This window comes from Aspergillus heteromorphus, assembly GCF_003184545.1.
Source record: "Aspergillus heteromorphus CBS 117.55 chromosome Unknown BO70scaffold_12, whole genome shotgun sequence".
Lineage (NCBI taxonomy): Eukaryota > Fungi > Ascomycota > Eurotiomycetes > Eurotiales > Aspergillaceae > Aspergillus > Aspergillus heteromorphus.
This window is the reverse complement of record NW_020290417.1, coordinates 118,489-140,225: the sequence shown is the minus strand read 5'-3', so window position 1 is coordinate 140,225 and position 21,737 is coordinate 118,489. Positions and strand designations below refer to the sequence as shown.

Sequence of the window (21,737 nt, the reverse complement as noted above, 5' to 3'; positions counted from 1 at the left end):
TGTTATGAGTCGGCGTTCGGTGAGCCGCTGATCTGCGTGACATGTCTTGTCACTGGCCACGGAGTAGAAAATCCCCCGAAGCCCGCGGGAAGAAGGATCAGAGATGTAACCTCGTGATATTGCTTTTTCTGGTTCCAACTACGGTGCAAGATACCTACCTGAGCTGAGTCAAAGCGCATAACAGACGTGTATACTGCGTCCTCAAGGACGTACCTACGTCAGCTTGGCCGTGTATGCAATAGAATATGCATTCTATCCGGCATTATGGTTCCTTCATGCGCCCCAAAAAAGGGTATATTCGGTGGCCAGTGGCAATCTCCACACCGCAGGATGCACTCTGGGCCGCGAAACCGGATTGGCCTTGCTACTTCGGGCATGTGACCCTCGGGATACAATGTGGCAGCTGGCCGGAATGGGAGATCCAAGACGGGATGATTGGAGATGTCACTTGGACAGGTTCGTGCAAAGCCATTTCTCGCATCCAGCATACGCAGAATTGTGGATCCGCTCGATCAGAGGCGACAAAGCGCTTGGTTGGACTGGTCAGCTTATGGAACTATAAGTAGGTCCTTCTCCAAGCTACTGCAAGTCTGTAAGAATCGTTCGATCCACCTCGATCGTTTTCTTCGGCAATGGCAGCCAAGTACACATTGAAAATCAAGAACCGACTGGGGGTCGATCATAGTGATGTGACACGCCCGGTCTATACTAAGACCACCGACCCAGAGGGATGGCACCTGACGGTGACCAAAGACTTGGGGCGCCTGAGGTGGACCTATGTTGAGGACAAGGAAGAGCGCAAGAGCCGGCCTCAAGATGCGACGACAAAATTCTTCCTCGATCTACCATCGGTACGAGAATTGTCCTCGAGTTCTTCAATATGTTAACACGAAGAAAACTCCCAGGACATTCCCGACTCGGGCCCCCCCAAGACAGCCTCCGATGTCATCTACAAGGGAACCCGATTCCAAGCGAACACTCAGGTGCGTGACCTGGGCTGCTGGGCCGCCGACCTCAGCTGTATCTTCTTCGTGACCCCGATGATGGTCATCGCCTGGTATATCACCGGCGCCGAAATCGACGAAGCCTACATCATCGAATTGGTCCGCTACATGTTCGGATGCCAAAGCGCCGACGGCGGCTGGCCGACGTATCTCGGGGAGGACGCCTCGTTAATGGGCACTACATTAGTCTACATTGCTCTGCGACTCATGGGAGTCCCTGCCGAGCATGAGAATCTTCGCAAGGCTCGATCATACTATCTCCGTGCCGGAGGAGCGATCTATATGCCGGCGTGGGCCAAATTCTGGCTTGCGCTCCTGGGACTATACGACTGGGATGGAACGGACCCTTACCCCGTGGAGATGTGGTGAGTGGCTGGCTGTTTTATATTCCCCCCCTTCCCCAAGGTCAACTTGATCCTGATTCAAAACCAGGCTCCTACCGCACTGGTTCCCCGTCAGCCCATGGCGGTGGTTCGTGATTCCACGACAGGTCTATCTAGCAATGTGCTATCTCTCGTCCCGACGATTCACAGTTCCCACCAATGATCTCCTGGATGAAATCCGAGCGGAGCTGTTCCCTGAAAAGTTCTCCTCCGTGGATTTCGCCAAATACGAAGGAGTCGTGCGCCCGTCCAAGCGCCACCAGGGAAAGAGCTGGGTCATGAAGACCCTGAACTGGAGCCTTACCAACATCTGGACCCCGTGGATCTGCCCCACGAAGCTGAAGAAAGACGGGGAGAAACGAGCCTGGGAGCTTCTCCAGGAATCAGAAAAGGCCAGTACTTCGACTGGGATTGTCAGTCTGGATGCTTGGTTGAATATGATTGCCTTCCACTGCGCTGAGGGGCCCGGCTCCCCGGCTGTCAAGCGTATGCAGGAAGCCAGTCTGGAGTATCTGTGGCTGGGTTCGAAGGGGATGCAGTCTCAGAGTATTCACGGGGGCCATGCGTGGGATACGTCATTTGCGCTGCAGACGCTCGTGTATACGGGTATGGCTAATACCCCCGAGTTCCGGGATAACGCCGCGCAGGCCTATAATTTCCTGGTGGACCAACAGCTGGTGGAAGAGTGGAATGATTGCTCCGTTTGTCATCGTCCAAGTAGACTCGGTGCCTGGTCCTTCACCACCCGTTACCACGGCCACCCCTGTTCTGATTGCACGGCCGAATCAATGAAGGCAATCCTCCTGGTCGAAAGGGAGACGAGTATTCGACGGATCAGTGAGGTGAACCTTCTTCTGGGAGTCGACAATCTCCTCCTGATTCAGAACGCGAGTGGCGGCTACAGCAGCTTCGAGCCCATCCGCGCTGGCAGCTGGTTGGAGCTCCTCAACGGAACTGAGATGTTCGGCCGGGTGATGACAGAGCACGACTACGTGGAGTGTACCTCGTCGTGCATCACGGCGTTGGCGCTGTTCAGGGAACGAAACAACAAATATCGCGCCCATGATGTAAACACCGCTATCGAGCGGGGGGTAAAATTCATCGAGCAAAGTCAGCGGACTGATGGTAGTTGGATGGCGTCGTGGGGGGTTACGTTCACCTATGGGGCTTTCTTCGCCATGGAGGCCTTGCACTGTGGTGGACGGACGTATGAGAACTCTGCTGTGGTTAGAGCGGGTTGTCGCTGGCTTCTTGACATGCAGGAGGCGGATGGGGGGTGGGGGGAGACAATAGAAGTGAGTATGGTCAATCATTCGTGGTGCGGAGTGGATGCTAACGCTTTCCCTTGCTGTCAGTCCCAGCTGGTCGGTGCATATGTACGAGCGCCGAGGTCACACACAGTCCAGACAGCTTGGTGTTGCCTCGCGTTGATGTACGCCGGCTATCCGGATCCGGAGCCGATCAAGCGAGGACTCCATCTCATCGTGAGTCGACAGAAACCCAACGGTGAATGGGAACAGGAGTATGCCGTCGGCGGTGGAATTCTTACATGGTATGCGATCGTGTGCAACCGGCCAATTTGGCGCTATGCTGATCAGACTACAGTCACATTCAATATTGCTACTACATTTACTCCTTTCCGATCCGGGCACTTGCGATGTACGAACAGATACATGGGGTGGGCAGCTTGTCGTTGTAGAGAGAGAACGAGGGGTAAGGTTAAGGATGTCTTGTGGATCTCGCCTGTTGAAATCAAAATCAAGATTCGTTTGAAGTTATGCCGGCAAAGCCAGCCGTGATGTATGCGCGGGATGCGAGCGATGAAGGAATCTCAGGGGGTGTCTAGGGCTATACTTTGTCTCCCACAGTCTCGTGTTACCGCACAATGTGAAAGCACCACCGACCGGTCTCGAGCTGATCCAGCCCTATTTTTCCCATTCCCCACCGAGACACGATCAAACAAAGATCGATGATGGTATGAAAACACACTCAACAAAAAGAAAACAAAAACATACAAACAGGAGGGATTCGCTGGTGGTCACCCACCCAACTACTAACCTCCCGGCGTGTGGCTTAAGTACGGCTGAGCGGACGGGAGGCCCTGTTCTCCACACCCTATGGTCGTATGTGCTGAGTTGGGTTGGTCTTTGTATTGAATACTGTTGCAGCACCCATCTCGAGGAGAGGTTTGAATACCTCTGTGTGCTCGCGACCTGCTGCTCGGTGGAGTGGTGTATGAGAAATGAGGGGGCATACAAAGCGGGGATTCAACGGGTGTGAACCCATTCAACTACTAACTGATGAGCGTTGATAAAATAGCCGAAAGTTGGAATATCGAGTGTCAAATATACATATATATACAAGCGACCAACTTAAACAAAGGGAAATAAACATTCCTCCACATCTGTGTTTTGACATCAGGGTCAGTCTAGAACAAAAAGCACCATTGAAACAAACCAAAATCGCCCCCAGCAGTTATTCTAAGCCATTGACCTGGCAATCTCTCCGTACAACTCTCCAATGCATTCTGTCGCATCTGCCCCACTAAGACCAGTCACCAAGGATTCAAAATCAGCACACATGTCCCCGATGACGCGTTGGTCAAACAGCTCCGGGTCGTAGCGGAAGGAGAGGGTCATGGTGGATTTCTGGAGGCTGCATTCGCTCAGAATCGGCAGCGGGGGAGCGCCCATGGGAATTGCACGCATATGCTCGACGACGGGAGACGATTCATAGGCCGCATCATCCTGGAAGGCTTGGACCACCAGCGGGAACGCATTGGCGCAGGCTGCACTTCCGTCCGGACCCATGCGCGCGATTTTGCTCCAGCCGGTATGCTCCCAGGGAATCATGTCCTGGAGTCGGGTTTGCACGTCGCGGAGAAGTGCCTCCAGCGTGGTGGCGAGGTCGGCGTGGATTCGCAAAGGAACCATGGTGATCATGGGCGCAATGACATCCTCAATCCCGGCGATCGCCTCGTTTCGTCCCGTCAGAGTCAGACTGAGCACAGCGTCGGGACCCCCGGACCGCTGGGCCACGAGCAAGCCCATCGCGGCGTATATAATCGTTGGCAGGGTGATGCCGCGGTCCTTCGGAAGAGTGGGTGTGACCATCTGGTGCTCGAAGAACGCACTCGCACACGGTTGCTTCTCGGAGGGACGATGTTTCGGTGGCTGGCAGCGTATACCAGAGAGCTGGGATGCCCAGAAGTCACGGGCTGGTGCCTGACTGATCCGTGAGAGAGGCTTGATGTACTTCCCAAGAGGCTCGATGGTGCTGGTGCTGTTCTCGGACAGCGCCCCGTAACCCTGGGCGAGTTGCCCGAGAATCAAGCGGACAGACCAGCCGTCATAGATGGCGTGATGAGCGGACCAGACCAGGTGGGTTGGGGCCCCGGCCTGGTCCTGGATAATGGCCATCCGTTGCATCTCGCCGCCGGCGACAAAGGGCCATTGCTTGTCGGACTCGAGATATGTCTCCAGGTCCTGGCACAACGCTGCTGTGAATTTTGCGCGGTGGACAATCTGCAAATAGCGTGCGCCGTACTTGACGATTCTGGTGCGAAATATCTCATGGGATATAAACAACGTTTCCCATGCGCGCAGCAATTGTTCCAGCTGAACGGATGGCCGAAGCTTAACGACAAACTGCGTGCAGAACCATCCCGGACTAGACTCGGCCGCTACCATGTAATCATGCTGAAGGGTAGAAGTGGGTAGAATGTCGAGGATGTCTCGACTCGAGAGGCCGGGCGCGGATCTAACGGCCTCCCTGACCGAAGCCATACCCAGGTCTGAGACAAGGTCGAATGGACGGTAAGAGGACTCGGATTGCAGCTCATCCCGGCTGGTGACGGCGGCTTGGACGGCCATGTCGGCGAGGGTGGGATGCGCAAAGATTGTCTGCACGGAGAGGCTGAGACCGGCCTCTCTTGCCCGCGAGACCAGGCGCATCGCAGACAATGAATTACCGCCAACCGCAAAGAAGTGGTCTTCCGGCCCCAGTTGACATCCCGCCAGGTGGATGCATGATTTCCAAAGCTCACCAAGCTGGTGCTCTTGGTCAGACAAGTGCTTTGGGCCTCCCTCTCCATCGGAATCCGTAGCAGCGATGGACGTCTCCCCTTGGTCTCGTAAGGCTCGGCGATTGACTTTGCCCGCGGGGGAAAGTGGTATGCTTCCAAGGAAAATGTACCTGGCTGGTAGCATGTGTGAGGGCAGGACGCCCGAAAGACTGGACATGACCTTGGCCACAAATGATGGCTGTTCGGCTTCAAGCAGGGGTGCCGCCGTCGCTGGATCGCGCGGCGCAATAAATGCGACCAGAAGACTGGTATCAAAGACCGGCAGCTGATCAACCACTGCTAGCAGATGCGATGGAATCGCCAGCTGGATTTGATTCTCAATCTCGCCGAGTTCCACCCGCTGTCCATTGATTTTGATCTGCGTGTCCTTGCGGCAGAGGTATTCGTACGAGCTGGCATTGGCATGTCTGACCAAATCCCCAGTCCGGTAGAGTCTGACCGTGTCACCGCGCTGCACGGCGGGGTGCCATGTGGGATTGCTGATGAAGCTGGTTTTCGTCCTCGCTTCGTCGTGCAGATATCCCTTGGCAACAATGGGGCCCTCAATCAACAGCTCTCCGATCGCCCCGGGTGGCATGAGACAATCCGTATCTCTAGGATCAACGATCCACAGCCGCGAGCCCATTCCATAACCAAAGTTTCTGGGCGATCTGGAACGTGGGTCAATGGGGTCGCTGATCGCGCACCAAATGGTGCATTCCGTCACACCGTAGATGTTGAGCAGTCGAACCTTTCCGGCCCACTGGCGAATGTCGGTCAGCCGAAGAGACTCACCACCAAGGCTCAGGGTGGCCAGCGTCGGCAGGGGCTTTCCAGCCAACGTCCGCGCCACCGCGGGTGTCAGGCACGCCTGATCAACCCCCATTTCTCGGATGGAGTCATCTAGAGAGTCCAGCCTCTGTTGCTCGGAGGGAATGCACACACACGCTCCGAAGAAGAAAGCACCGAAAATGTCCCCGAGGCTAACATCAAAGGTGTAGGAAGCGAATTGCAGGATGCGAGAAGCGGCGCTGTATCCCATACGAGTTCCAATAGCCAAGGTGCTAGTCACCAGGTTCGCATGAGTCTGGATGACACCTTTGGGATATCCCGTTGTTCCAGAGGTGAACATGACAAAAGCGGCATCACCGGGGGCTACGGTGGGCTGCTTCCGGGGCTGGGACTGGACAGCCTGACCATCGATCGTGGCGTGGTTCACGAGAACCACATTGACGGGGCAGCCATCAAAGATATCTGCGCACTGGGGGCTGGAGAGGCAGACAACAGCCTTCACGTGGTCGACGACATAGTGCGCTCTTTCCACAGGGTATTGGTCGTTGAGTGGAACGCACACTCCGCCTGCCTTTAAGACTGCAAGCATGGCAACACAAGCCCACTTGGACTTCTCAAAGCACATTACTACATGGGAACCGAGACCGACTCCCCTTTCCAACAATAGCCGGGCTAGTTGGTCAGAGAGACGATCAACGTCTCTGTATTCGAAGGTACCATCCCAGGCACGCACGGCGGTTCTGGTAGCATGCGTATCAGCCTGGTCAGTAAACATCCCATGAAGGGTTCGTGGCACCTCGTCAGGAAGGTGTTCGTTCGCGATGAGAAGGTCCCGATGCTCGCTGGCTGTTGCATGATGGAACGTTGAGATCTTGGTCGAAGCAGGGGCCGAGCAGATCGCGCGATGAACAGCACTGAAGTGGTCCAGCATCCATTGGGCCCTCATGTCGTTGACAACCTCGCTGTCATAGAACATCCTGGCTTGAACGCTGGAGGCCTGCACCTGACATTCGACTTCGAGGGCGTACATTTGAAAGTTCTCGTTATTGTCCGACACCAGAGGGGTTCCGAGTACCTTCGAGATGCTCTGCTCCGTGGAAGCGTCGTTGACGAGGAACATGTGTTGAAAGTCGCATGCACGGCGCGCGTCCTCGCTCAGGGTGCTGATTTGCTGTAGACCAAGGTGACCGTGAGCGGCAACGCTGGAGGAGTCGTCGTGAATCACTTGCAGAAGTTCGCCGAGGGTCTGCTGTTCCCCTAGGGCTATCCGGACCGGCACCGTGACGATCGTGGGTCCCACAGCCTGAGCGAGGTAGGGAGAGGTTGGATCGCGACCATGGAGTGTGGTTCCGAAGACCACCTGGTCAAGGTTGGCGTATGCACCCACTGTCAGTGCCCACGCTGCTCTCAGAACGTTGGCGGCCGTAGTGATCGTCAATCCCAGATCAGTCGCCATCTCGATTGCAATGGTCTTTCGTGTTTTAGGTCGGTATGCTGAACTGGGGGAGTGAGGAAAGGCTGGATCAGGGGCCCCCAGGAGATACGCTTTCCAAAAATCATTACTCTGTGAGTTATCGCGTTGACAAGCCACTGCAATATATCTCCGATATTCGCATGTCACAAAGGGTGGAGGACTCAAGTCTGGTTGACTGTACTCCCAGTCCAGCAGGCGGAAGATTAGATTCAACGAAAAGGCGTCATAGAGAGCATGGTGTACGGTCCATGTTAACACCGTGCCGGTCATAGTGAATAGGCAGAGTGGCGATGTCAGGGCTTGGTTGGCAAACTGCTCAGCGATATTCACTGCGCCAGTTTCGGGAACATCCTCGGACCAGGCAAAGGAATTCTTCAGAACAATCTGAATCAACCCCCGGGCCTTAGAGTGGAAAAGCACAGTCCGCAGAGCCGGGGTTTTCTGCACGACACTCTCCCAAGCACGCCTGAGTCTGCTGGTGTCCAACTCGGCAGACAGTGGGAATGAAAGACGAGCAGTGTATGCCCCGGGCTCCTTGAACGACAATGCTACAAGACCCTCTTGTAACGGGGTGCAAGGATACATGTCTTCGATGTTGTCCGATGTGATATGACACTGGGAGATTGCTTCTTGTTGCAGCATCTCCATCTCCTGGTGCGAAACACCCAAAAGCTCAAAGGGCACGACGGAGACGGGTACGGTGCTGACTGCTTCGTCGCGTGGGCTAGCGTCCTGGTCCGCAGCCGCAGCCATCTGAAGCAAAATCGGGTTCCTAAAAATCTTGTCGACGCTCAGGAAGATACCCTGGCGCCGTGCGTTACTGACCAGCTGCATTGCGCGAATAGAATCCCCACCGAGACGGAAAAAGTGGCCATCCCGCCGGGGGGAATTAGGGAGCTTGAGAATAGTTTTCCAGAGAGAACTGAGACGGAGCTCTGTCTCGCCTTTGGGTGATCGACTTTGCTCGGTGGAGTCGTTGGAAATATGACCAAAGAATGAAAGAGGTAGGGTTTCGGCCCACTTTTGTAAGGCCCGGCGGTCCAGCTTTGCAGATGTTGACAGGGGAAGCGCAGAAACCGGTATATATATGGACGGGAGCATGTATGGCGGTAGTATTTCCGACAGTCGGGGTTCGATGCCCTGAACTAGATGATGGAGAGCTTGCATTTCAACAGTCGACGTCACCACCCCAGGAGCCCCCGAACCACACTGGGAAGAGGCACTCCTGATAAACGCCCCCAGGCTTCGTGCAGCCGAAGGACCACCCGGAGTGACAACTTCGACAGCTACCTCTGTGTCGGGAGGCAGAAATCGGCGGAGGCTGACCTCTACCTCAGAAAGCTCAATCCGCTGGCCTCTTAGCTTCACCTGGCGGTCTTTACGCCCCAGAAAGAAAAGGGATCCCTCTTCACTGTAACGGACGAGATCACCAGTACAATAGACCCGTTGGCTCTGTTGGGACAAGGTCTGGGGCAACCATGGTGGATTTTGTAAGAAAGCAGCCTTCGTTTTTGGTGCGTCGTTGAAGTAGCCTCGCGCCAATGTCGGGCCCTGGAGGACCAGCTCGCCAGGTGCGCCAATTGGCACAAGCTTGTGTGGATCGTGTGGATTGACAACCCAGGGAATAGCACCGAGTCCCCAGCCTATGTTCTGTGCGGAGTCTCCCCGCGACACCTCCTTGCCCATGCACCAAATCGTGCACTCTGCAGGGCCGTATATGTTCACCAGATCGACCTTGTCTGCCCATCTTTCTACCAGAATCTCATCCATTGGTTCACCCCCAATAACCAGGCGTCGCAAGACGGGAATGTCCTTGGGATCAAGCTGTAAAGCTACAGTGCTGGTAAGACAGGCATGGTTGACACGCATCCTTTGAATGGCATCAGACAGGTTATTGATTCTTTCACTTTCGGATGGAACACAAACGCAGCCACCCAAGGCGAGTGTGACAAGCATGTCTCCGATACTCACATCGAAAGTATAGGCCGCAAATTGCAGCACGCGGGTGCCCTTACTGATCTTTATGGCGCGTCCATGTGCCAAAGTGCTTGAACTGACAGCTGAATGATCCACCACGATGCCCTTGGGTACGCCCGTACTGCCAGAGGTGAAGACGATATAGGCAGCGCTGTTCGAGGAAGACGGCGGCATGAGATGCTTCCCATCGACGCCCTGGCCCCTCTCGACATGAAGCAACATCTCATTAATGACCAGACATGGGACTCCCGAGGAGGCAAGGGCCTGTTGAAGACCGTCGGAGCAAAGGACAACCTTGGCAGCAACATCTTGTATGATCGCATCTCTGCGGGAATTGGCATTTTTGTGATCCAGCGGGACGAAGGCAGCCCCTGCACAGAGAATCCCCAGGATCGCCACCTGGGTCCACTTGCACTTCTCAAAACGGACAGGGACAATATCTCCCGGTCCAATGGAATGGGTTTGCCGAAGATGCCCAGCTAACCGTAAGGACAAGCTCATGAGCTCGGCGTATGTTAGATCGCCGTCCCAAGAACATACCGCCGGTGCAGTAGGCTGCAGCCGAGCCTGCTCATGAACCATGTCATGTATGCAAATATCGGCATGCTCGAGTGAGTGGTTGTTCCAATGCTTGATCTGCTCTTGGTCCACCGTGCTGAGACGCTTCAGCTCGACCACTTGCGTCAATGGAGAACCCGTGGACAGGTGTTGAATAGCTTCCTCAAAGTATGTCAATACACGCTGCAATTGGGTGCTGGGAATGACATTCTCATCATAGGATACAGTCACATCTGCACCCGACTGGCGAATAACGCATTCTATGTTGAGAGCATTCGTGTAGAAGCCGTCGGAGGACGTTCCCGAAACTTGTGACATGATGGGTTGATCGTGCTCGTCCGAGCCTTGCGGATCCAGCTCTGGGAACTGTAGGATGAGAAGAGATTGCATGTCACAAACGGAGTTCGCGCTTTCGCCGAGGCACTTGATATTCTGTAAGCCAATGTGCTCAAACGGAATCATGGCAGTTGCGGAATCCTGGACATGCTGGAGGAACTTCTCGATCGTCCAGTCATCTTGCACTCGTATGCGGGCAGGAACCGTGGCAATAGTCGGCCCTCGCACTGACTCAATGCCCTGCAAGGGAAGGTTCCGACCACTGAGTGTAAGTCCAAAGACAACATCATCCTGGCCCACAAACTGCGCGACTGTCAAGGCCCATGCAGCGCGGAAGAGGTTCGAGCTGGTGACCTCCGTGCATATGGTGCGAGAGAAGCGGAGTTGCCGGTCCATCAGGGCTGTCGGACGTGGTCGGTAGTCGGAGGTTGGCAGTGATGGGAACTCGCATTTTTCGGCTCCCTCCAGCGTCTCGCACCAGAACCTCTGAGCATCCCTGAGGTTCCCCATGGTCGAGAGTTGAACAAACCGGTTAAATGACACGCTAGACGCAGGGATCTGCTGGCCTCTGTATGTTGCCTCGACATCGCTCAGGATGTTCTGAAAGGTCAACCCGTCATATACGGCATGGTGGGCTATCCATACCACACGGCCTTTGCAGATATTCACTTGAGACATCGCTGTGCCCCCCGGCCCGATCCGAAAATGCTGCATAAGTTCGCCTGCATCCTCCACACCGATGCGCCGCACCACACACTCATCTTTGATGATGGCCTGCAGGAAGCGCCCGTCACTTGTAGTGACGAACCTGGTGCGCATAATGGGCGTCCGGTATACCACATCGACTCACGCTTTCTCCAGCTTGTCCAGGTCCACATGGTCCGACAGAGATAGCGTGAAATGGCCCACATACGTACCAGGTTGCCTCACAGACAAGGCGAGCAACCCCTCTTGTAGGGCTGTACAGGGGTACAGATCTTCCAGTGCATCGACAGCGACGTCGCATTGTGCGACCACATCGGATTTGAGTTGACTGACATCGTGGGTGGCATCAAGGAGGCTAAATGGCGCGAGCATGGCAGATATCGGCTCAATTGTATTGTCCGATTGGCGCTTGCGCGCCTGCACTGCCATGTTGCAAAGGACTGGGTGCTTGAAAGTGAGTTCAACAGTGAGATGCAAGTCGTGCCGAGAGCCTGCCGAAACTAGCTGCATTGCCTTGATAGAATCGCCTCCAAGACGGAAGAAGTGGTCACCTCGTCGGATATCGGACGCTGGAATCCTCAGGACGTCGGCCCATAGCTCCTGCAGTTGGAGCTCCCAATGGTCTTGAGGCTGTCCACCTTCTAGGTCAGAGGACATGAGATTTGAGAGGTCTGCCCGTGACAGCTGCTTTGCCCAAGCTTGTAACGCATTTCTGTCCAGTTTGGCGGAGGCCGACAGTGGTAGTGCAGTGATTGGGATATATAGCGAGGGCACCATGTAAGGAGGTAGTAGCTCGGGTAGTCTCACGTCCAGTTCATCGACGAGACTACTGAGCTTGCGAATTACTTCCTTGCTTGTGATAATCCCAGGGCTGGGGGCCTTCGACAGGCCCTCTCCAAGATCCGGCAGAACGACGAACGCAGTCAATTGGGCCGAAGGCCCAGCGTTCTCAGACCGAATCACGTCAACAGCCACGTCAACATCAGGTGGCAGACACTGCCGGAGGCGGTACTCGACTTCAGGAAGCTCGATACGCTGGCCTCTGAGTTTGACTTGACGGTCCTTGCGTCCGTGGACCTCAATAGTCCCGTCACTGCAATACCGTCCCAGATCTCCCGTTCTGTACACTGTGCCGGTGCATCCCACCGGACGCATCCAGCGCAGGTTGGACAGGAAACTGCTGGCAGTTTTATCGCTCTCCTTCCAGTAGCCGCGGGCAATGTTTGGGCCTCCGACAAGCAACTCACCCACCGCTCCAATCGGCAGAAGGAGGTGCGGATCTTGGGGGTCAGTGACATAGATAGAGCAGCCTATTGGCAGGCCCACATTCCGTCGGTCAGCGTTTTCCGCAATGCCAGCTGCACAATTGGTCCAGATCGAGCATTCTGCTGGCCCGTAGCTGTTGACAAGCTGGACTCTACTGGACCATGTCTTCAAGTTGTGCTCCGTGGCGCCTTCTCCCCCGAGAACCAAGGTCTTCAGTGTCGGGAGCGCGTTCGGCTGGAGGAAGGAGGCCATCGTGGGGGTCTGAAAGGACCAGTTGACCTGGTGGTCATTCATGAAGCCAGATAAATTGTTGAGGCGGTCATCGGCAGAAGGGATACACACGCATCCGCCCACCGCCAGGGTCGTGAAGATTTCGGCCATACTGACATCATACGTGTAAGCCGAGAATTGGAGCACCCTGGAAGCAGAGCTCAGGCCCAGCCTCGGCGCATGCGCCAAGATGCTGCTACAAAACGCGCCATGGGTGATCTCGATGCCCTTTGGCCTTCCGGTACTGCCGGACGTGAACAGAACGAAAGCCAAATCCGAAGGCACGACTTCTTGACAGGGAGATCCGAGGAGCTCCGGCTGCGTCTCTTCAGACAGGGCGTCTTCGATGCAGATCACACGATGATGGAAAAGCTCCGCCTTGTGCATGTTGTTCTTGTTACTCAAAATAATTGCCGAGTCCATTCGACTCACAATCTCCCGCATGCGCTCTGGGGGGTGGGTGGGATCCAACGCAAAGAAAGCCCCGCCGACTTTGAGTACAGACATCATGGCCACCACTGCATACCAGCTCTTGTCGAAGCAGAGACCCACCAGCGACCCTCTTCCAATTCCATCCAGCCGGAGACGACCGGCAAAACTGGTCGACAGTTTGTCAACTTCCTCGTAGGTGAGTTGGTTGTCGGATGTGTCAAGGGCGATCTTTCGGGGGGCTTGCAGGACCGATTGCTCGAAGAGATAATGGACCGTCAACCGAGATGCCGGTGGGACATGGCTATTCCAACTCTTCAGGATGGCAAGATCATCCTCATGCGGCCCGAGAAGGGAGTCCCAGGAATGGTGACTACCCACGGACCTGCACATTAGCCTGATGGTGTCGTCTAGATATTCGAGAAGGTGGGATACGGAACGGTTTGAGAGAAAGGCAGCGTCGTACGTCGCAACCACGTTGATCGTGCCGTCTGCTCCAAACATACACTCTAGCGTGAGAGGGTAGGTATAGACATCCTGTTCTTGCGAGTACCCATTGAATAGATCTACTGTTTGGTGACCCTGCCCATACCCCACAGGTTGCACGACAAGGAGCGATCGCGCCTCACAGGAATTCTGTGCATCGTCACTGACCTTTTGAATGTTCTGAAGACCATAATGCTCGTAAGGCATCATCGTCACAGCCTCCTCTTGGACTGTCTGCAGGAACTCTGCAACCGTAACGCTCAGATCGAGTCGAACTCGAACTGGTATCGTTGTGATTGTCGGGCCGCGCACGGAATCAATGTCTTTCAGTCCAACATTTCTACCACTCATCGTGGAGGCGAAGACAATATCCTTCGACCCGGTAAAGCGCCCGACGACCACCGCCCAGGCGGACCGCAGTAAGGAAGCGATGGTGACATCTGATGTCTCCCTGCGTGGAATCGCAAGTTTCCTCTCCGTGCGGACCTTAGCACTGACAGTGCCGGATTCTGCCATGGGTGCTGGAGGGAAATCGCAGGGCTGAGCACCCTGGAGATACTGTGCCCAAAATTCCTGCGCTGCATCACTGTCCGTGGCTCGAAGATGTCTGATAAAAGCCCCAAAGGACCTCACGGGGACAAGAGTATGTCCGTAGTAGCGATTGCTAACCTCGGCTAGGTACTGGTGAAGAGACCAACCGTCATATGCGGCATGATGCAGCACCCAAGTGAGGGTTGGACCCTTGCCCTCACTGGCCGGTGCGAGCAGCATCAGGTTGTTTTGGCGACCAAGCGTGAAGTTGAATTGAGTAGCACGACCCTCTACCTCGTCCCAATGGCATCTTTCCACAAGCGACGCCTGACTCTTGGTGACTAACTGAAGGACCCCATCTGACTTGGTGCTCACAAAGACGCTGCGCAAGATCGGATTGTTTCGAAGCATTTGGTGCCATGCGTCCTGGAGTTGAGCAAGGTCAGTGTTGCGCGGGAGGTCAAAAGTCACTCGCGCCACATAGGAGCCTTGTTTCTTCAAGGACATGGAGATGAGGCCCTCCTGAAGAGGGGTGCAGAAGCTTGCATCTTCCACCTCGTTTGCCGGGATTCCATAACCCGGGGCGAGCTCTTCCATGATCAGTCGGATCGAACCTGCTTCCAGGAGGGAGAAGGGGGCCGGGTCCTGCTCATCCAAGTCATCGCCGTTGCTGGAAGACTCGACTGCACGTTCCATTCGGACGGCCATGCTTGAAAGGAAGGGGGCTTTAAAGATGGAATCAACCGAGAGGAGTAGCCCTTGCCGTCTGGCGGTTGCGGACAATTTCATTGCTCTAATCGAGTCACCACCGAGGCGGAAGAAATGATCATTCCGTCCGATCTTCTTCTGCGATTCGAGAACGACTGACCAGAATGATCCAAGGAGATTCTCCAGCTCTCCTTGCGGTGCTTCGTAGTCTCTCGTCCCAGGCGCTAGGCCCAGGAGAGCAGAAGCTGGGAGATTCTCGACTGTGGCTTTCAACTTTCGGCGATCGAGTTTCCCTGATGCGGAGAGAGGGAACCATTTCATCGGGATGTATAAGGTAGGAACCATATAGGAAGGAAGCGTCGAAGCCAGTTGCTCGTCAATTCCAGTCAGCATGTCGTGGAAGGTCTCGAGCGCTGCTGGATCTACAACCACAGCACACGAGCTTTCCCGAGCCCCAGCGTCGCTCGCCTTGACAAGGGCAGCCAGCTGTGGGTTATTGGTGCCCCCTTGAAGGCTGATCAAGTCAACGACAGCCTCATTGTTCTGTGGGAGAAACTGCTGTAGATGGTGTTCAATCTCCGCCAACTCAACCCGCTGGCCCCTCAGTTTGACTTGGCGATCGCGTCGCCCGATAAACACAATCGATCCATCGGGAGCATAACGGACCAAGTCGCCGGTGCGATACACACGCCGCATGCCATGACCATCACTGCTCTTGGCTCGTAGCCATGCTGGGTTGATGATGAATGAATCCCCAGTCTTGACAGGGTCTTTGAAATAGCCTCGTGCCAGCGTGGGTCCTTCGAGCACAAGCTCTCCGATAGCGCCAATGGGGGCGAGCTTGTCAGGGTGGTCAATCCCAGTGATCCAGGTCAGGGCACCCAGGCCGTGGCCGATATCACTTGCCGAATCCCCAGGCGTAAGACCCAGTTTCCCCATACACCACACGGTGCACTCCGCCGGGCCGTAGATATTGATCAGGTCAAGCTTGGTGGCCCACCGGTCAATTAAGGCTTCGTTCATAGGCTCGCCACCAATAACCAGACGACGCAGAGATGGGACGGTTTGCGGATCAAGGTGCATTGCCACGGTACTCGTAATGCAGGCATGGTTCACGCGCAGTTCTCGGATACCTCCACTTAGATCATCCAAGCGCTGCATCTCAGACGGCACGCATACACAGCCTCCAAGGGCCAAGGTCACCAAGATATCGCCAATGCTGACGTCGAAGGTATATGCAGCGAACTGGAGCACACGCGCATTGGAATCAATCTTGATAGCCCTGCCATGGGCCATGGCACTGGAGCTCAGAGCGACATGGTCGACGACAATACCTTTTGGTTTTCCAGTGCTACCGGAAGTGAAGACGATGTAAGCTGGGTCTTCAGCCAGTACGCCCGATGGCTTCAAGAGCTCAAGGGATTTGAACCAAGTTTCCTCGCTCTCTCCGCCATGGGAGGAAAACATGTCCGGGCTGACTACGAATGCTCGGGCCTGGTTATCGGCAACAGCATTCCTTGTCTCTGGGCGGCAGAGAATAAGCTGCGCGCCCGAATCCGCAACAATGACGGCCAACCGGGCGGAAGGTTGCTTGGGATCAAGAAGGACAAACGTGGCCCCGGTCATGAGCACGGCTAGAATAGCAACCTGCGTCCATACTGACTTCTCAAAGCAAATTGGGACAATGTCCCCTTTGCCAATGTTGTATTTTTGTAACATTTGCGTCAGCAATATAGCGAAGATCATTAATTGGCCATACGACAAGTCGCCATCCCACGCCGAAACAGCCGGCGCCGATGGCTGCCTCCGTGCTTGGTCTTTGATAATTTCATGAATCGGTACTGTCGCCGCAGCAGGCTCATTCTTGTTCCATTCCAAGATTTGTTCGAGGTCCATGCTGCTGATTTGTTTCAGGTCATCAAGCAGCACGGAATCGCGTTGCTGCGTGACAGATTGAAGGGCAGCATCGAAGCTCGCTAAGGCCCGCTCCACTTCAGAATCCGACATCAAATCCGGGTCGAATTTTGCGGTGACGCTAATGAGGCTTTCGTGGAAGACGCACTCGATGTTCAGAGGATAGGTCAAGACGTCTTCCATCTGGGACGATGTACTATGCATCAACGTGCCGTGGCCGCGGCCAGGTTCGCTGTCCTCTGGGAATTGAAGCAGGAGCAATGACCGTATATCGCAAGCCAAGCGCGCACCGGGACTCAGCTCGCGGATGTTCTGTAGGCCAAAATGCTCGAAAGGAATCATGGATACGGCTTGCTTTTGGGTCCTAGACAAGAAGTCCTCGAGGATAGCTTCGCGAGGCACCGCCACACGTACAGGGACCGTGGCGATGGTTGGGCCGCGTACCAGGTCAATATCCCTCATTGGAAGGCTCCGGCCACTCGTCGTCACACCAAAAACAACGCTCTCAAGGCCAGTATATTGCGACAATACCAGCGCCCATGCTGCACGCGCTAGATTTGCAGTGGTCACGTCGCAGTCGGCACGAGGTGTGAAAGTGATTTGTCGGGACTGTGTCGCGGTAGCCCTTACAGGGTGAGACATTGGCTGTGCCGGAAATGAGCAGGTCTCAGCACCCTCAAGCTGATTGATCCAGAATTGACGGGTCTCCGCCTCGTTGGTCATCCGAGTATCCCGAATGAAGGCTGCAAAATTTCTTAAAGGGGATGGGCTCTGCCGATAGTAGAGGGCCTCTACGTCGCTGATTATATGCCGCACCGAGACCGCATCATAGGTGGCATGATGAGAGGACCAAATGACTTTAGCACCACTGCCGTTGTTGATAGGGCATAGGTGAACTGAATTGGCCCGGGTGCCGAGCACGATATGAAAGCTCTGGCTGGTCTTGCCCAGATCGAGATGGTCGAGAACCGTTACTGCGTCCGGTTCATCCCGAAGAACCACTTGGAGAAAGCCTCCAGATGGACCACTGATAAACCTGGTGCGGAGAATGCTCGTTCTTCGGACGACTTCTTTCCATGCCTGTCGCAGCCACTCAATGTCAACAGTTGGGGTTTCAAAAGTGAAATGCGCAATATATGCCTCGGGATTCCTTAGCGATAAAGCCATCATGCCCTCCTGGAGAGGCGTGCATGGATAAATATCTTCGATTGATTCAACAGAGATGTTACACTGCGCAGAGGTGTCTGCCTTCAGTTGTTCAATGTTCATTCCCATGTGGGAGAGGCTCTCAGATGTCTCCAGGAGACTAAACGATACCGGGTCAGAGAGTTGATCCTCTCCATTGTCGGCCGCGGGATCAACATGAGTGGCCAGCTTCCAAAGCACGGGATATTTGAATATGGACTCAACTGTCGTGGCAATTCCAGCCCGCCTCCCCATTGTAACAAGCTGCATCGCCTTGATGGAATCGCCCCCTAGACGGAAAAAGTGGGCATTCCGAGGGATGTGTTCCGGAGACGTGCCGAGAACCTGACTCCACAGATTCTGTAGCCCTATTTCTATCTCGCCCATCGGTCCAGGCTCTTCCGCTACTGAGCTGGAAGCAAGTCGCGAGAGGTCAGCAACCGACAAGGTCTCCACCCATGACTGCAAGGTCCTGCGGTCCAGCTTCGCAGATCTGGTCAATGGGAGTCCTGAAATCGGAATATATACTGATGGGATCATGTAGTCGGGTAATAAGTCTCCAAGCTGTGGCGCCAGTTCCTTTGTGAGTAGACGAAGTTGATGAACAGCTGTCTCCGATGTAAGGACAACAGGGGTGGCAAGGACGCCATAGTCATCTTCGAGCACGATCACAATGAACAACACGAGTTGTGAAGCGCTGCCGAAGCCTCCAGGGCGTGCAACCTCAACGGCCAACTCGGTATGATGTGGAAGGAGTCTACGCACGGCAAGCTCAATCTCGGCCAGTTCGATTCGCTGCCCACGTAGCTTGACCTGCTGGTCCTTGCGACCAACAATATGTAGCGCCCCATCGGCGTCGTATCGAACCAGATCGCCCGTGCGGTACGCACGTCGTGGCGCCTTGCTGTCGGGACCCAAGCGCGGCAACCAGGCCGGATCCTCCAGGAAAGCTGCTGCGGTGCGCTTCTGATCGTGAAGGTATCCCCGTGCCAGGGTCATGCCACAGACGACAAGCTCTCCCACAGCTCCGATCGGTACCAAACGGTTCGGATCCTCGACATCTACAATCCACAGCGAAGCGCCGAGAGCCCAGCCAAGCTTTTCCGGAGGGGTGAGAGTTGTGACCCGATCTAGTAGTGTACATAGGACCGCCGTTTCCGTCGGTCCATACGCGTTCATCAGTCTCACCCGAGACGACCACTTTTCGATGACCGGGGCGGACATCTTCTCGCCACCGGCGATAACTGTTTTCATGGTCGAGTAATCATCCGGATTTAGCATTTGCAGTACACTCGGTGTTAACAGCATGGTGTTGAGGGCATTCTCCCGAATAAACGGTAGGAGCTGGTTGTTCCGCTCTCCATCTGTGGGAATAAAGACCGCTCCACCCACAGTCAGGGTGCAGAATATTTCCAGAATACATGCGTCGAATGTGTATGATGCATACTGCAACATACGCGTGCCCCTGGTTAGCCCACCGGCGTCCGCGAGACTGGCCATGCTTTTGCTGATGCTGAGATGCTCAATGACCACGCCCTTGGGGGCTCCCGTTGTACCAGACGTGAAAATGACATAGGCAGGATCAGAAAGGCCACAGCCTGGCAACAAACTGGTGTCGACTAACCTGCTGGGAGACGAATCTAAGGAGGAAAACAAAAGATGGGGCTGACGAGCTATAGAGGCTCGGGCATTGACAATTCGAACCGTTTCATCGTCCACAAGCAGTGACAGCTCACTCTGGAGCTGTGTTAGTATAGACTCGCGGCGCTCCATCGGTATATCTGGGCTGATCAGGACAAAGGCTGCCCCTGACTTCCACGCCGCCAGCATGGCCACGACGGCCAACGCCGACTTACGACACACGATAGGCAGGAAGGTACCCAATCCCCCGGAGTACTGGAGAAGCCCTGCCGCCAGACGACCTGACATGTTGTCAAGGTCGGCATACGAAAGACTGCATCTGGCAGAGTACAGGGCCAATCTATTACCTGCCGAGCGAGCAGTTGTCTGAATCTTCTCGAGCAGTGTTGCAGTCGCTGGCTCACTCGCGGATGCATATGACTCTGTGTTCCATCGCAGGATTTGAGCCGTGTCGTTATCGGAAAGAATGTCAATATCTTGTATTTTCTTTGTAGATTGCCAGTGGGCCACCGTCTGCTGAATCACAGAGCAAAACCTACAGGCAAGGTCGTGGAATTGTGCTGCTGCCCCAGCGCTGGCGGTGTCCGGCAAGTGCGTCTCCAATGTGCAGGCATCCCCCTCAACCCGACAGACAAAATGTGGTTGTGGCGCCTCCGACTCGGCAAAAGAAAAGAGACGTTGACTATGCGTCACAAGGAGGGTTAGAGAACTTGACCGCGGGCTGATCTCCTTCAAAAGATGGGCAAAGAGTGACCCGCTCGGTTGCGCTGTTTCTAGCACAACGCCCGCAATTTCTTCATCTTCATCGGCAATATTATCATCTGTCACGTTGGTTTCTCCCACCACCTGAGTCCGACAGGTGATGAGCTTTCCAGATTTGGATGCTCGTGCTGCACCACCACATGGGCGAGCTGCGAACACCTTGTAGGCGTGCGACAGCTCCAACTGGCCGGTAAATGTCAGGCAGAAAACGCTCCAAGCGGCCACGACTTGGTTGCAGGAGGGCAAGATGCCACAGGCGTGCACGGTTATGGCGGGGGTATTGCGGGACTGAGAATCCATTGCGTGTTGTGTGGGTTTGTAAAGAGGTACTCAAGCGAAAAGGGAGGGTCTGATTTTCCGTTCTTAGGTCGGTCAGTGTTTCTTAAGAGGCGAGCGCCTTCTGGGACAAATATCCTGAGTTCCTGACTGTATCTACCTGGACCCGACGTGCTATCCCATCCTCAACTTCTCACGTCATGCCAATGGGTCCCCGATTGATTTGATTCAACCAATGGGATGTTCGCGCAGTCCCCATGGCGCGCAAAAACGTGCGCGAATTAAGTGACACATAAGTGCCTCCATGTGAGTCTTGTCGGAGAAAGCCGTCAGCTGTCTCTACTGTTGCATCTCCCCTTACCTCCACCTTGCATTCCACATCCTGTGGCCTCCTTGCGATGACGCGGCCACCTCCGGCTATACCTATATTCGCACGTATATACGCGCCTGATCATCATCGAACTGATTCCGCTGTAGTCATTTCCAACACCGACGGGGTAGTACCGATGCCTTCTGCGGCTGTAGACAGAAGACAGAACAGTAGACTCTGCACGCACCATGTCAGGGACCTGGTCAAGTGGGGCAGGCCATTACCTATTTTGGACTGCAGACTACAGATGGTAATTAATCAACGAGTTGACAGCACGAAACCTCACGGGAGATGGAGAAACCAAGTCAAACATTGGTCGGCGGCAGAAGCCTCGCGGCAATGGAGTCGCTGGTGGATCAACGGCCCGATGGCCAGGCGGGCTGACTTCCTTGGAGGAGTTCAACTTACTCCGTACATCATCCCTGAACCTGGCACGTCTGTAATTTGTCATCTACGAGGTCAGATCCCGTAGTTAAGGCACCCTACTACCTAAGACAATCCTGTTCCGATCCGCGGTCCTGATTGGCCCCTTTCCCTTTCGCCGCGCATCTCCGGTGTTCCTTGAGCCCTAGGCGCAGCCTCTCCTGCAAGACCCTTGACGACGCGC

General features: G+C 54.9%; 2 protein-coding genes across 2 annotated transcripts; one reads left to right on the top strand and one right to left on the bottom strand.

Annotated features, from left to right (window-relative positions):
- The first annotated feature begins 155 nt into the window (after positions 1-155).
- BO70DRAFT_387211 (lanosterol synthase) lies at positions 156-3,246 on the top strand. The gene is made up of 6 exons (XM_025545894.1): positions 156-456; positions 686-851; positions 906-1,369; positions 1,437-2,682; positions 2,743-2,939; positions 2,993-3,246. Exons 1-6 carry the CDS (start codon positions 395-397, stop codon positions 3,084-3,086), a joined length of 2,229 nt encoding a protein of 742 aa, XP_025399320.1. The 5' UTR covers positions 156-394; the 3' UTR covers positions 3,087-3,246.
- Positions 3,247-3,759: 513 nt separating this feature from the next.
- BO70DRAFT_396346 (acetyl-CoA synthetase-like protein) lies at positions 3,760-20,784 on the bottom strand (the record flags this gene model as incomplete). The annotated part of the gene is made up of 3 exons (XM_025546606.1): positions 3,760-3,791; positions 3,933-11,380; positions 11,438-20,784. The coding sequence occupies 3 exons, from the start codon at positions 20,782-20,784 to the stop codon at positions 3,760-3,762; spliced, it is 16,827 nt and encodes a 5,608-aa protein (XP_025399319.1).
- Between the last annotated feature and the right edge of the window lie 953 nt (positions 20,785-21,737).